The sequence below is a fragment of the Nothoprocta perdicaria genome, unplaced genomic scaffold (genome assembly GCF_003342845.1).
Source record: "Nothoprocta perdicaria isolate Ctin4 unplaced genomic scaffold, notPer1 scaffold_26, whole genome shotgun sequence".
Taxonomy (NCBI): domain Eukaryota; kingdom Metazoa; phylum Chordata; class Aves; order Tinamiformes; family Tinamidae; genus Nothoprocta; species Nothoprocta perdicaria.
Genome location: NW_020455488.1, coordinates 4,399,023 through 4,413,216, shown reverse-complemented (window position 1 = coordinate 4,413,216; position 14,194 = coordinate 4,399,023). Strand labels below are relative to the sequence as shown.

Genomic DNA, 14,194 nt, shown 5'->3' with positions numbered 1-14,194 from the left:
GAGCCGCCTGCAGGAGCTGCGCAAGGAGGAGGAGACGCTGCTGCGGGTGAAGGCGGCGCTGCACGAGCAGCTCACCCGCCTCAAGGTCGGGCCTGGCCGGGGGCGCCGCCGCGGGGACACGCGGGCCCGGCCGCGGCGCCTGGGGCGGCCCCGGCAGAGCGAGCGGGCCGCGGAGGCCGCGACCGCCCCAGGCCCCTGTTATTTTGATATTTTACCTCCTTTTTATTTTATTGGGGGGAAASGAGGACGGTAAGGGGTGTTGGAAATGGCCCCGCGTAGCGAACCACGGATAATGTGCGGTGTGACAGCGGCCTTGGCTGCTCTGATGTTCCCTGCGGTGGTGCCGTGCATCGCAGCCGCTCTCACGCGTTATGGGCTCAGTTTGCACCTCGCACCTGCCTTTGCATAATAAGAGCTAAGCTCATGCAGCCCAGCCCCTGCCCCGTTGTGGGGGTCATTATCCGCACCCCGAGTGGATCCAGGTGGGATCCACAGGATGGAAACATGCAAAATTTCATGTAAAAACCTTGCTGTTGTTGCCATTGGTTATTCAAAAATGATTAGTTTTGAAATGGGTGAATTCTGAGAAGTAATTACTGCAAAGACTACTGTTTTCCCTTGTTTCCAGGTGGAAGAGCTGGCACTGCAGTCTATGATTAGGTCCAGAGAGGAGAATTTAACAGTCTCTTCATCGGAAGCTGCGGAGGAGACTCAAAAAGTAAGGCGGGGTAAAATGCGGGGCTTGGTTTAGCCCGTACTGCTGTGCAGCAGCACAAGTGGCAGGGAAAGGGGCATTTTATTGATTTATTTCTCTGGGTGACTTCAGAAGTTTATGTGGATATTTTTTTGTGAGGGTCTTAGGTAGATTTTTTTTTTTAATGCAATTAGTTAATTGAAAGGTTCAGATACAAAGTGTCTCCGGTTTGTTGTTATTTTCTACTTCAATTTAAGCTAAGCCCCAAATGATTTCACCTTTCTCCTCCCTGAAAGCAGCATGTTGTTTCTGTGCTTTATATGTGCATAGTTTTAATCTGCACTTTCTATGCTGTAACTATGGCATGCTGTTTTAGCCAACTGTAAGGACTGGAAATACTAATAGTATGATTAGCTTGAATTTGTTRAAACTCTTCTGTGGAGATTTGATCACTTTGGGGCTTGTAGTCAACAATTTTAGTACTGAGATCCCTAATGTGACTATTCAATGTTAATAGTGATTTGAGAAACACTCAGGATTGCAGCTGTTTTTGGTAACTGGCAAGTTAAATACTCTTATTGCAACAGGGTCTTGGGCAGATGGACAACGAGGCTGCTATCAATCAAACTGAATTACATCTAAGTCTTCATGAGCATGAAGAGGAAGAGGAGGAAGAGGAATCGGATTCTTGAGGGAGAAAAATAATCAAAGATTGTGATTTTGTTTTTTAATACAGACTCAGGAATTGCTCTTCTACATCCACTTAAGATTTGCCAATAGATTTTTCATTTGGTCCTGTATATAAACTGTATGATATGGAAGACCTTTTTTTTGGGGGGTGGGGGGGGTTAGGGAAGTTACACTTACACTTGAAGACATGAATATCACAAGCTTATCAGATCTTGATTTACCTGTTAAAAGAATGAAAACCTGCTGCACAAATATGTAGCATTTTTTTCCTGTTTTAAAACCTAATGTGTAGCATACTACAACTTTACGTGTAGTTTGGGAAAGCTGGTGAAAATATTTGTCAGACCAATTTGGTATGTGCATGAAAAGCAATAACTGGTCTGATTTCTGATTGCTGAAAAATGAAACCAGTTCTCAATGGCTGGTTGTTGAACCAATGATTATATATTAAAAACCTCATTTGCATAAACTGAGAATTTGAAGATAGGCAGTAAGAAAAGATCTGACCAAGATTCTTTCCATGCTTTCAGTGTTCTCAGTTCTGTAGCAAAACTACATTCCCTATAAATGTGATAAGAGATGCAGGTGCTATTGCACTAAAGGCTCTCCCTGTCAATTTTGAGCACAAGAGCAAGGTAGCCTCTCTTTTGTACCCACTGGTGCTGTTGTTTGGTACTGTCAGTCTATAACAGTGAAATATTTTCTACTTCCTGCTCTTTCAAAGGAGTAACGAGTTAGTCTTTTATTTCTTCCCAAACTGTATGATAAGAAATAATTCATAATATTATTCATAATAAGGAACTAATGTTCTAAAATAAGTTTGTGGGCTTTTTGTTTGCTTGTTTCTTTTTTGTTTCCTTTTTTTTTCTGTTACAATAGCTCCATAGGTCAATATAAGTCCATCTTCTTTCAAGTTATGTTTAAGGAGGAATATAAAGCATTTAACTTATATAATGGAAAAATGCTGTGAAGTTCCTTCAACTGTTTTGCTAAGGGTACAATAACAAACCTGTGCTGCTTTTACTGATAAACAATATGTTCTTAATGGGATGTAGATACCACGTGGTACGGCTGGTGATTAAGTTTTAAAAGAGTTGTTTGGAAGCACAGAAAAAACAAATTCTGTTAATCAGATTAAAAACAACCAATAAAAGTAATATGTTAACTTAGCCCTTTTTGTCAAGCTGTTTTACTTAAAAAAACAGTCAGAATATATCCAGGGTTGCTATATAGCTATGGTTTAAAGGTGCTGTTGCTATGTCAGTTGGGCATTATAACTTAAGAGAAAACATGTATGCTTGTGAAGTTTGCCTTTAAGAGCAGGAAAAGAACATAGAAAAATATCTAGTGTCCTGTGTGTGTTGAAAATACATCATGTAACTTCCAGTAAATTCCTGCTACCCAGTGGAGGAAAGCCTGTTTAGGATTTGGCTCTTACTTGGGCTTGTAGCTATAGAAACTAAATGTTAGAATGTAAATAGGGTTTCATCCTCTATGAAAGATAATTACCTTATGAGGAGGCTGGATGTCTTTATGAAGAAGCTGAGAACTTGAGCACAGAGCACTTAGCTTCCCCAAGACCTGCAGGGGAGCACCAAAAAGTCTGAGCAGAAAATACTACAGCTTAGACTGTCAAGTATGCRTGTGAATGCATGGGTTTGTAATAAGGATCATGGAAGGTAATCAGTAATCTCCCCTTTGTCTGCTTGGAGCATTGCACTCTGCTCCAACTGTGCCTCGTTGGTTTCCCTCCTTTTGCTTCTGGGGAAATYATGGCTGTATGTGGAGCAAACATAAGTAAAAGGGGATTTTACATGAAAACTTGCTCTTCACATCCTCTGCATTTCTTTTACTCAACAATATAAGAAGTACTATATAGTATTTTAATGTAACTTACATCTAAAATTCAAGACAGGTTTTAAATTAGACTCAGTGTAGCCTTGTATTAATGGCCAGATTCAAGTCAAGTGAGGACAACACAAATACAGCCTTAAAAATGCTAATAAATAACTTACTGTTGCTGGGTTAAGGGCTGCTCCAGCCACCTTCTCCCTTGCTGCTGCTGCTGGCTAAGAGGAAGAGAGGTTCATAGCTAGAATGATTTGGATGCCATCCGGAAAGAATGATCTAACCCTTGTCTGAACTAGCCTTTCAAGGAGCTAAGTTTTTTATAGCTGCTCAGGACCTGTTAAGAGAACAAGACTTTTTCCTAAGGCCCTACAGAGGGACCAGTGCTCTTGCTCCCTGTTACATTTGCAGCAGTAACTTCCAGCCTGTGGCAGGCAGGGTGGGAAGCAGATGCTGAAGGCAGCCAAGGGAAGGGAAACAAAACCCAAGGCAGCGACAGCGCAGCACCATCCTACAGCTTGGCCTCCCTCCTGCAGCTTGGATCACAATGTTCATGTCTGTTTTTGCAGAGCTCTGATCAACTTTTTTTTTGGTATAAACTTGTATAATATATACAATTTTGTACTTCTAAGAAGTGACGATGATGCATGTTTATGAAAAATATTTACCGCAAAAATACACAAAAGAAATTTACTGTCGTAATGCCTCAAGATCAAAACCTTAGATCAAATCAACCAAAGCTGATTGAGTTGGAAAAAAAAACTTGACAAAWTTACTTGATAATATATTTATTAAGAGAATCCATTGCTAAACATCTGAGAGAATAAAACAATAGAGGATCTTAATCCACTTTAGACACTAGACAGTTTTCATGAATCTTTAGGTTAAAAGGAAGTAAACTGACTGAATCTGTGTCTTGATTCTGTAGGACACTTCAAAAGAACTAACTTTTAAAAATCAATTAGAAAGACGTACATCACTAAACAATCCCAATATGATGATATTTTTAAAAATAAATATAGAAATATGAACAAGTCTACAATTAGAATATTGCTCTATATTCTGAGAAATACAGAGCTCTTGCCTTCTTTATGTGGAAAAGATTGCTAAACAACAGCAAAATTGGAACCATTAGACCTAACTTTCAGATACAGTTTGGCAGCAGCAAAAGCATGCTCGACAGACACAGTCTCTAAGGGTCTCTCACCCTTTTTGCCTGGGAGATTAGGTAAGCATGATTGGAGTACCAACATTTTACAAAGAATCTTGATATCAAGTTCAAACAGACTGGGGGTAAGAACCGCCAGCAATATTTTCATTAAGAAAGAATATCCATAATCACTTAATCAGCAAGCACTTTAACTTAAACATTCCACATTTTGGTCAGTAAACAAATGAATGTAACCCAATACAATACCAATTAGTTTATGACAAGTTTTCAAACAGTTTGGCACATGCTAAAGACATTCTTCCTTAAGAGGTGAAATACACGTTTGAACAGGTACAAGCTTAGGAAATAGGACCAAAATAGCGTTGTTCGACAGGTGTACAGTACAAGATTTGCTCTTCCAGATTCAGACTCCAGCAGCATGCGTGGGTGTACTTGGTTGGTTAAGGCCTATGGTTGAACAGAGCCATCCTGCAAAATCCACCTCCTCCGCTTCAGATCTCTTAATAAAAGCATGAATCTAAGCAGAGGAAAAAAAATATATTTAAATCAAACAGCCAGGACTACAAAATTAGTAAATTAATAATTGAATAACATGAATTATAATAATCTAGTTTATAGAAACACATGGTTTGCAAAATAATATACTTATCTTGAACTGACCAGTAGATTTTTTCTGCATGATTTCAGTAGCCAGTTGAAATGCACATATTGCAAAATAATATTCCAGAGGAACTCCTCCTACATATTGTTACAGAGCACTAACACCACGGTGTGCAATGAAGAGATGACTCAGATAAAGAAAGTACTTTGTAAAACGTATGACTGTGCTTTCATATACAGTTTTTTTTTTTTTTTCTCTCTCTCTCTCTCTCTCTCTCTCTCTCTCTCTCTCTCTCTCTCTCTCTCTCTCTCTCTCTCTCTCTCTCTCCGGTTCAAGTTCCACCTTAAGGCCATGAAAAGGTTCCCAGAAACCAATCACATAGGATTTGTTTGTGCTGCTTACTAGCTCAACAGATTTTATAAGATGAGGTTGATGGAGGAACGAAGGAAGGAAAAGTTTTGCATTTTGCAGAAAAAGAGTTGATAAAAAGATTAACTAGTCTATACAGCATGGAATTCKGTTCTCTTCCTTGTAAAAATAACCTATATATTGTATTACGAACTACTGAAGTATATGATATTCTTATTTAAGTAATCATTGTGTTGGGTCATATAATCATGGCTGTTATCAAGCAGCAGACTGCAAAAACACCAGCTTTGGTCACTAAGTCCCTAGTCCTGTCACTGCATATGCCCTGCTGCCAAACAATCACACAACTGCTTTAGCAGCCCCTGGGGATTCTGCATCACTGGAAAACTGGATGTGGTTCTTCCTTCTGTCCTGCCTTCCAAGCTCTTTTCTGCCCCTCAGCCTCCAATGAGGGAAGCAGCCCCCTTCAAGCTGTTTGAATTGTTCATACTAGGGGCCATGAACTCCACACGCTAGGCCACACGYTCTGATCCTAATCTCTCCTGTTTTAATTTCCTTGCTCGGGTCAGCTGAAAAACCCAACCTGCATCTAAGTACTTAATTCAAACAAGATGAATAACTTTCACTTACCATCAGCTGCTTTAAATCTGCCCTCTCAGCAGGATTTTTAATTAAACTAAGAAAACAGAAAGAGTTAAACAAGTTACATCTTAGTATCTTTTAAAATCTGGGTATATTATTTGGCTCATGAGAAAGCTGCACTCCAGACGAAAGTATTAAATAACACAGCACTTATGAAATTTAGATCTAGATGCATGAGCAGTTCCCTTTCATGGTATTCACGCATGAGCAGTTCCYTTTCATGGTATTCACACATGCAGTTTTAGCTATAAAATCCTGATCCATCTGATCTTGCTCAAGGGGGTCACAAATGAATGTCCAGAACCAAGCTGAAGAGATCAAATTCCCACTTAAACCAAAACTTAACACATGAWTCATTTTATCCCTTATGTTTCTTTACCCAACCTTTCCAAGTTTAGTTATGAACCAGGTCTGTTATGTTACCGTTCCTTTTCTTTTGGAAACAGTAAATATATATCTACGTTGTAGTAAGCGAAGTAACTTTTTAATGTGTAATGAACTACCTCCCATAGCAGTGAACAAACAAATTTGGTGCAGTTCAGGTTTAATGCCATCCAGGGGCACTGCAAGAGTTCATGTTCTGTATCACTGAAGTGCAATTGGCAGAATGTAGAGCAAGTAYGTGCAGATGGAAGAGTGCCACAGAGATGTTAGCTCAGCAGAGCACTAGCAGGAGAAAAAATGCATCTGGATCCTGCAAGACTTGTGCAGTGCTTGGAAAGCCTCCTGCAGAGCACTGCTTTGAAAGATCCCCCATGTAAGCACTGTGCCCTCAGCTGCTGAAAACGTATTAATCTGAGATGCATTTGCCCATAATCACATCTAGAAGCAGAGATCATATTTTAAGAGTTGAGCATGTCTGAATGTACTGTCCAGCTGATGCCTGCAAAAGGGGCTGTAAACAATGTTAACAGTTGGAGAACGGAGCTAACTGGAACTACTTCACATTTAACCCAAGGTACAAAACAGTGCAAGTCCCTGCTTCTCAACTTACTGACACAACAAGCTCACCCCTAAWGTGTCCCTTCAGAATTCAGCAGTAGAGAAAATACTCACCATTTGTTAACAAAATCTTGAAATTCAGAACCAAAGACACCATTGGGCAGTTTGGGAGGTGGCTGAAAACAAACAAAACAGKAAGAACAAAGATCAGTCTTCTAAAGCAGAATATGTGATGCTACACAACCTGCCTGGGGACCTACCAATTATGCCTCATCTCTGGTCAAAGCCATAAAGCTGAAGAATGCAACCCTAACATTACCACACTGTCTTTCAAAGCAGAACTCTCCCCAAAATACCCAGGCAGACTTCAGCATTCAAGATGCACTTGAAAAAAGGATGCACTGTCTCATGACTCAAAAGAGTACAGGTGCTGAGTTTTCCTAATGGCTAATTTTGGTTAAGATTTTTAGAACTGCTGGATTTCTAGGTGCATCAGCAGTAACTGGCACAGAAGCCATTTGTAGTGCATGGTCCCCCCCATTCTTTCTGCGCTTGAGAAGGTACTTGTCACTTTTGTCCACAGCACATGTCCAGATGTGCCTGTGCACAGGACAAACTCCTGTCCATAACTGTGAGCTCACAGACAAGCAAAGCCCACTGAGGGCTTAGGCAGTTTGCTGGAATTCCAGGTACTATGTAATGTAACCACAACAGATGCTCGTCTAACCCTGTAATTAAAAACAGAAACAGTGCTTACTACTGCTCAGATAAGTGAGATTCACTCTCCATTGAGGGAAGCTGCAGTCTGGCAGAGTAGTATCCTAGATGGGGCTGTCTCCACCATTATTCTTCAGATCACTTATTGAAATGCTTTCGTAATCACTACAAAAACTCCTGGCCATTAGGAAGCAGCGGTAAGCTGTAGCCATCACTTACCATCCTGACTGAAACTACCAGTTCCTTTTACTCACTTATTTGCCCATAYGGTACTTAGAATGCCTCATCTTAGATTGCAAATGCTTTCTGGACCACTTAAAAAATGAATTTGTGCAGGTACAAATAGCTGGTTACCTCATTGACGATGTAATCAAGAAGTTCAAATATGGCCATTGGGGGTCTGCTGTCTGGTCCATAGGCTGAAAAGAAGTTAMATAAAAAAGCGTTATTCTGCTCCTGTGCTACAGGTATCCTAAGAAGCTAACAGTCATATACTTGTTTCTTATAGATGGCTTTGCTAAACAGGCAGGAGTTTTATGAGAAACAAATAGAACAGCGATAGAGCACTACATATATGCAGCGAGAAACTATTTTTTTCCAAGTCKGATGCAAACCACTAGTTTCACTGGAAATCTTCCCACTACATTTTAAGAAAAATCGCATGTTAAGAGGAGGAACTGCACTGATACATTGCAATGGTGCTCATGAAGATTTATGAAGGGATGTCTGTTCTCCGATTTTTCAACTCTAATATAGCTCCTCATAGTGAGACTTAGCCTGAGAATATCCTGTTTTTTTACCCCCTCAGAGCTTAAAGACAGATTTTCAGATCAACACCAAGCCASTAATGACTCCATGCAGACAGATAGGTAAATTGAAAAGAACCTTAGCAGATTTTATATCTTACCTCCGGAAACCTCTGCTTGGTTTCAGATATTTTTAGACACTGCAGAGGTGTTTTAGTGGTACAGACAGAGGCTCAATAAGGCTCCCTTCACTCACTCTGCTAGTTTGACTTGCTTCCCATGTTGCAACTTACAGCTCACTGGTCGGCCGGGTGTTCTTTGCCTGGGTGAGGTCTCCGTGACTGGAGAATCTCCCTCGACAGGACAGCCAAACATTAACTCAAGCTCCTTGGAGTCTGGAGGAGGAATTGGGTATCTGCCAATAGCCATTTCTACCAGCGACAGTCCCATGCTCCAGATATCCGACTGCACTGAATAGTGAGTCCCCTGTAGTCTTTCCGGCTATATACACAAAAAAAAAAAGTGAGGAGAGAAATGAGAAAGCAGAACAGTGTTAGCAAGAAAGTCAAATAAAAATCACATTCAACAATAGCCTGGAGAGTGAATAATAAAATGATAAAAAACAAACTTGTTAGTATGACATGTTCCAGCAAGTRATGGTTATCTTTCCTTGCAGAATTTCCATAGACACTTCAGATAATCACTGCAAATAAAAAGCTTCAAAAGTTAGGAGGAGGCTATAATTTTGTCTTTTTTTTTTTTTGTTTTAACTAAATCTAGCATCCAGATCACTGTAGCAATAGTAAAATGCAACATACAAATTGAATAAAAATATATTATGAAGCGCACAGAGCTTTCCTGGAGGAAAGATTTGTCCATCTAAGCTTTGCATTGCTTAACAACACATCACGGGCTGACTAGAGGTATTAGATTTCTGTTGGAAAAAAAAAAAGGGACAAAAATTAAATTCAGGATAGACTGTATACACATGCCAGTCTAAGCATTATGAAAGTGTATGCTAGACAACAGGTTCAGCTAACACTCTTTATTAGTTTTGAGAGACTTGGACACTGGAGAAATACTGATAGAACTTCTTGGGGGGAGGGGGGGGGCTGATATCAGTTAAGCCATCCCTAGAGCCATATTGGGAYATCCCAACCACCTTGCTCTGAAGACCCTGAGGTTTGCACAGCTTGCCCATCTTTACTGGGTAATAGATGATCTGAAACAGAAGATTAGTCCTGAACTCCCTTTGCTTAGTTTTTGCAGTTGCTTTATCAGTTTCATGTCAAATACTGAAGATTCTTTTTGCAGTTTTTAATATTTTGAGAAGTCGAAGTGCAAACAGAAGGAGGGACAATGTTTATTGYGTTTTCCTGCCATTCCCCCTATTCTCCTACTTTTTAAAAAAGCTCACATTTTACAAATGTACAGAATATAAGTATGAGGTACTACTGCAAAATCTCTTCATCCTGCTATAAAAGGTAATTATTCTGTTAAATTAATTAATTTACTGAGGTCATACTTAATCCTCCTCCAGTTTTGGAATTAGCTCAGATGGGACACCGGATAAACTACATGATTGCTGGACAACAGATTGCTGAACAAAAAGGAAGGAAGACAGTAAACTTTCATCAGATATGAATTAGAAATGAGTGCATGAGAAATAGCAGAACACACACATAGTACTAGTACAAATGCAGCAGCTAAAAGCCAGAACACATCTTTAAGTGTCACTGATTGTATAGACTTTCATATGGCAGGATATGATGTTTGATCCATAACAATTCTCTAGTTGTGATTTCAAAAAGTTTACTAGAGGAGAAGCTAACCAAAATGTTTCTCAGTCACTCTCAAAAAGAATAAATAAAATCACCATSATGGCTTGGTCTGTAACAGGCTTAGCAAAGCTAAGTCTCAACCGGTGAAAATACTAAATTCATGGAAATAGAAGGTAGTGAGCACTTTGCTCTACTTCTGCAGAAAAGAAAAAGAGGACAGTTGTGTGCCAAAGGCCTAGAGGACAAAGCATGATTTTTTCCCTCCTGTGAATTAGTAACAGCCCCTAAATGTATGTGGGAACAAAAGTCACTGTTTCAGTTCAAGTATGTTACCACTATTAAATGGCAAAAAGAAGACTGCATCTTTGATGTTAACAGCAGGTCCCATGCTGAGCAGAAGCAGCATTAGGCTTTTTACTTGAAGTTTAAGCCCACACAGTTTTAGTCCTACAGACAAATCTCCGAATACTCTGATGAGTTAATAGATTGTATGTTGAACTGATAAAAACCTTTAGAAAAGAGATTTGCATTTCTATTAACCCTGACTTTTGTATAATACAGAGAGTTCCTCTGAAGGGGAAGTTTCAAAGTATTCCTCATGTACAGGAACACGGAGCGCTCAGTAAAGCTCAAATGAGCTACAGCAGCCGTGTTGACACTGGCCACTCCCATGATTTCTCCTGGTGCCTTGACCAGTTGGGGCCCCAAGAGAACCACTGCCGAGGCAGCAGTTTGCCCATGTGAGTGACTGCAGCAGTGCTGGGCTGGAAAGAGAAGAAAAGACTTAAGGAGAACAAGCTACAAGTGGTGGGATTTTTGGAGACGCATGTACACAAAGCCCAAACACATTAACCAACTGGATTTTGCAATGTAGTTGCAACTGCATCGCTTCTGTAACATTACAAAATATTTCAAGTTGCTTTTGTTGCAACAGTTCCCATCACCACCATGCCAATTTGATATCGTTCTGGAATATTTCTGGAATACAGAAGGTGCTGAAGTAGAAAATATGCACAGCAGCAATGACCAGTTTGTTTCTTGTTTAAAGGCTGGAAATCACTTAATAACTATACACCATAATGTATAGTAAACTCAAAAGCTATAAAATCTATACTTACAGACATGTAGGAGCGTGTGCCAACAAACGAGTTTGCCATAGAATCTATCAGTTGTCCACTGACACCAAAATCACAAAGCTTGATTTCACCTCTAGAGTTTACCAAAATGTTAGATGGTTTAACATCTGGAAAAAAAAATGAATGGATGATTTATTTTTATAATCTATAAAATGGAAAATTTGACAACGAAAGTAACATGAAAGGTGAAAATTACCATGTGTCTCCCTTTGTTCTCCTTTCAGCTAAAACACAATTCTCAGTCCTGCTCTGGGAACACTCCTGAGATTTGGTTCCCTACCCAGCTCCATTTCACAGGCTCTCTTTATATCTCCAAAAGGAAGACAAACTTTTGAAATACAAATGCTAAAATAATGTTAGTTTTAAGACTGAATTTCACTCATTTTCTTAGCTTTCAAATGTTCGGTTTGAGCATCTAAAGACTCACTGTAATAACTAATATTCAAAATATCTGACATGTGCTTTCAAGCTTAACTTCTTTTTAATAATGTTCTTTTGTCTGAAATAGATAAAGGAAGTCTATATATTTAATTCCAAAAATTGAATAAATTAAGAAAGCCAAACCATCATCATCCCTTCCTGAAAATTTGTATGCACATACACATAAATCACCCTGTAGCAAGACAATTCTTGGAAAATGCTTTTTGTTATAAAAAAAATCCCACTGTTGAAATGCAGCATTTAAAATACTTGGAGGCTGTTTACCTGCGATAGAGCCAATCTGTGATTTTAAACTCAGCACTTAATCTAAATGGAAACTTAATGAGGGTCACTGGTAGCTAGGCAACTAATAACAGCTATTTATGAATGCAGAGATAATGAGAACAGTTCTTCGGTATTTTTAAGTTTTTTTTTTTTTTTTTAAATACAATTTACACTGCTTACCTCATTGCTACCAGTGCATTATCAAGCTAACCAAACAGCTGACATTCGCAAAGTAATGTCACAGATTAATAAAACAATCACTTTCTTCAAAGCCCATTTATAGCACCCAGTGCAGTTTAATCAGAATCCCCACTTGACCGAGGATGRCTGACCACACTGATGTGATTTGTTAGTTTGATTAACCTCACTCAAATCAGTGCAATCTAATCAGAGGGAGGGAGAAGGGATACCTGCGYGGGAACATTTAGTATTAATCAGTTAAAATACAAGACATGCCATGCATTATGCAAGCAGTTGGAATACACCGAGATTAAAAAAAAGGCTAGGGAAGTGGCTAAAAATGGACAAACAAGGCAAAGCTTGAAGTAGCTCTCGGGAAACTGGATACTTTAACTCAAGACAGACAAATAAACARACTTGAAACACAATTTCATTTTAGATTGCTGCTACTCAAGAGCAGATCCAGAAAGCTGCAGTCTGGTGCATTTCTTATCATTTTGCCTTTAAAATACGTAAGACGCRCTCCAGGTATCTTGTGTTTCAGTGACTGAGGAACTCAGACAAGTTCATGACTTCCACAGGATGTCACTGGAAAAGTGATATTAATGTCACATCACAAGACAAGCTCTCCATGCAGAAGCTTTTGCCCCACTGAAAGGGGATCTGTGGAGCCTGGAAACTAGGAGGTTGGTCATGTCCTACCCTGCCCACTCCTCCCACCGATATAAAACAAAAGCCTTTATCAAAAAGATAAAAGTATTTGCTTTCAGAAATTCAGTCTACACCACTTGATTTCTAAGATGATCTTTCCAAAACAGGAAACTGAATTTGCCCAGGCACTGAAAAGAGTGTTTCCAGGCACTTTGCGTACACCAGTTCCCGCAGGTTCAGCTACACCCCAGCGAGCCTGCAGCACTCAGCTCAGAGCAGGCAGTGCTATTTTAGCTCCAGCGTCTGAGCACTTAAGCAGTTTCTCTGGAAACCAAAGATCTCTATTGCCAAATGGAACATGAACGTCAAAGCGTGCTTTAAAATGTATGTTCCAACCTGCAAGAAAAGGAGAAATCTAGAAAGGAAAAACAAGCATGCTGTTGAAGCACTGTACTTAAAAATGAAAGCGCATTTCATATGTCACTCCAGACAAGCCAGAACAGAACCATGAACTTCTCAGAGTGAGTCCTTAGCCAGTCCTACAGAGGGACTGACACGACACTGAAAAAGGAGCTCGTTAACACGAAGCAGCCATCAGGCCAGGTACCCTCTGCAGGACACATGCCTGAGCGCTGCTCAGGCTACAGCTACCAAGCACTTAAAATAATGACAGCCCTGGCTATTACCCCGACATCTTCAGGCAGGTAACTGAATGAAAGTCAAACATATGACAACATCTACCTTGTAGCATGCTCCCTTTAGTCATCCAAACAGCACTAACACACACACACACAAAATACTCTACTTCATACTTTTTAAGCAATTGAAAGAAATTTCTTTTCCTTGCTATTTGGTGCCCTCTGGTATTACCCACAAAGGTAAATGCTCCTACTGGGTTATTTTCTATACCATTCACTATGACAAATAGTCTCTTTGCTGTCAAATAGAGGTATTATGAACATATTTATGATAGACATCCTCCTTGCCCAATGCTTTCCTGAAAGACAAATTGGCAGGATACAAAAACATGCCCAGAACTTCTGCTATTTCTGTCACATCTTTTCAGCGAGAAACCAACCGAAGCAGTCGTCCCCATGAGCTAGCACTCTATAAAAAGACTGTGGTTTCCATCCCTTCCTTAACCCCAGCAGTTTTTCCGTGGGCCGGCTGCAAGGGCATTCCAACCCTTCTGCTCAGAGGTCACAGTCAGTTCAGGGCACATTTGTGTGCGTAAGGAGTTTAAGATCTGCGTGCTAGTTTCTCCAAAGCATTACACAAGGGCCCTTAACAAAATCCCTACGCTGGAAGATACTCTTGTGAT

The 14,194-nt window shown here is 39.9% G+C and overlaps 1 protein-coding gene across 1 annotated transcript in view; it reads right to left on the bottom strand.

Annotated features, from left to right (window-relative positions):
- Positions 1-4,076: 4,076 nt before the first annotated feature.
- MAP2K1 (mitogen-activated protein kinase kinase 1) overlaps positions 4,077-14,194 on the bottom strand; it is a 35,625-nt gene continuing 25,507 nt past the window's right edge. The window contains exons 6-11 of the mRNA XM_026040499.1: positions 11,320-11,444; positions 8,714-8,921; positions 8,029-8,093; positions 7,072-7,133; positions 6,004-6,049; positions 4,077-4,920 (exon numbers count right to left, since the gene is read on the bottom strand). Coding sequence (XP_025896284.1) covers positions 4,807-4,920; positions 6,004-6,049; positions 7,072-7,133; positions 8,029-8,093; positions 8,714-8,921; positions 11,320-11,444 — 620 coding nt within the window. The 3' untranslated portion in view covers positions 4,077-4,806. The remainder of the gene's footprint in view (positions 4,921-6,003; positions 6,050-7,071; positions 7,134-8,028; positions 8,094-8,713; positions 8,922-11,319; positions 11,445-14,194) is intronic.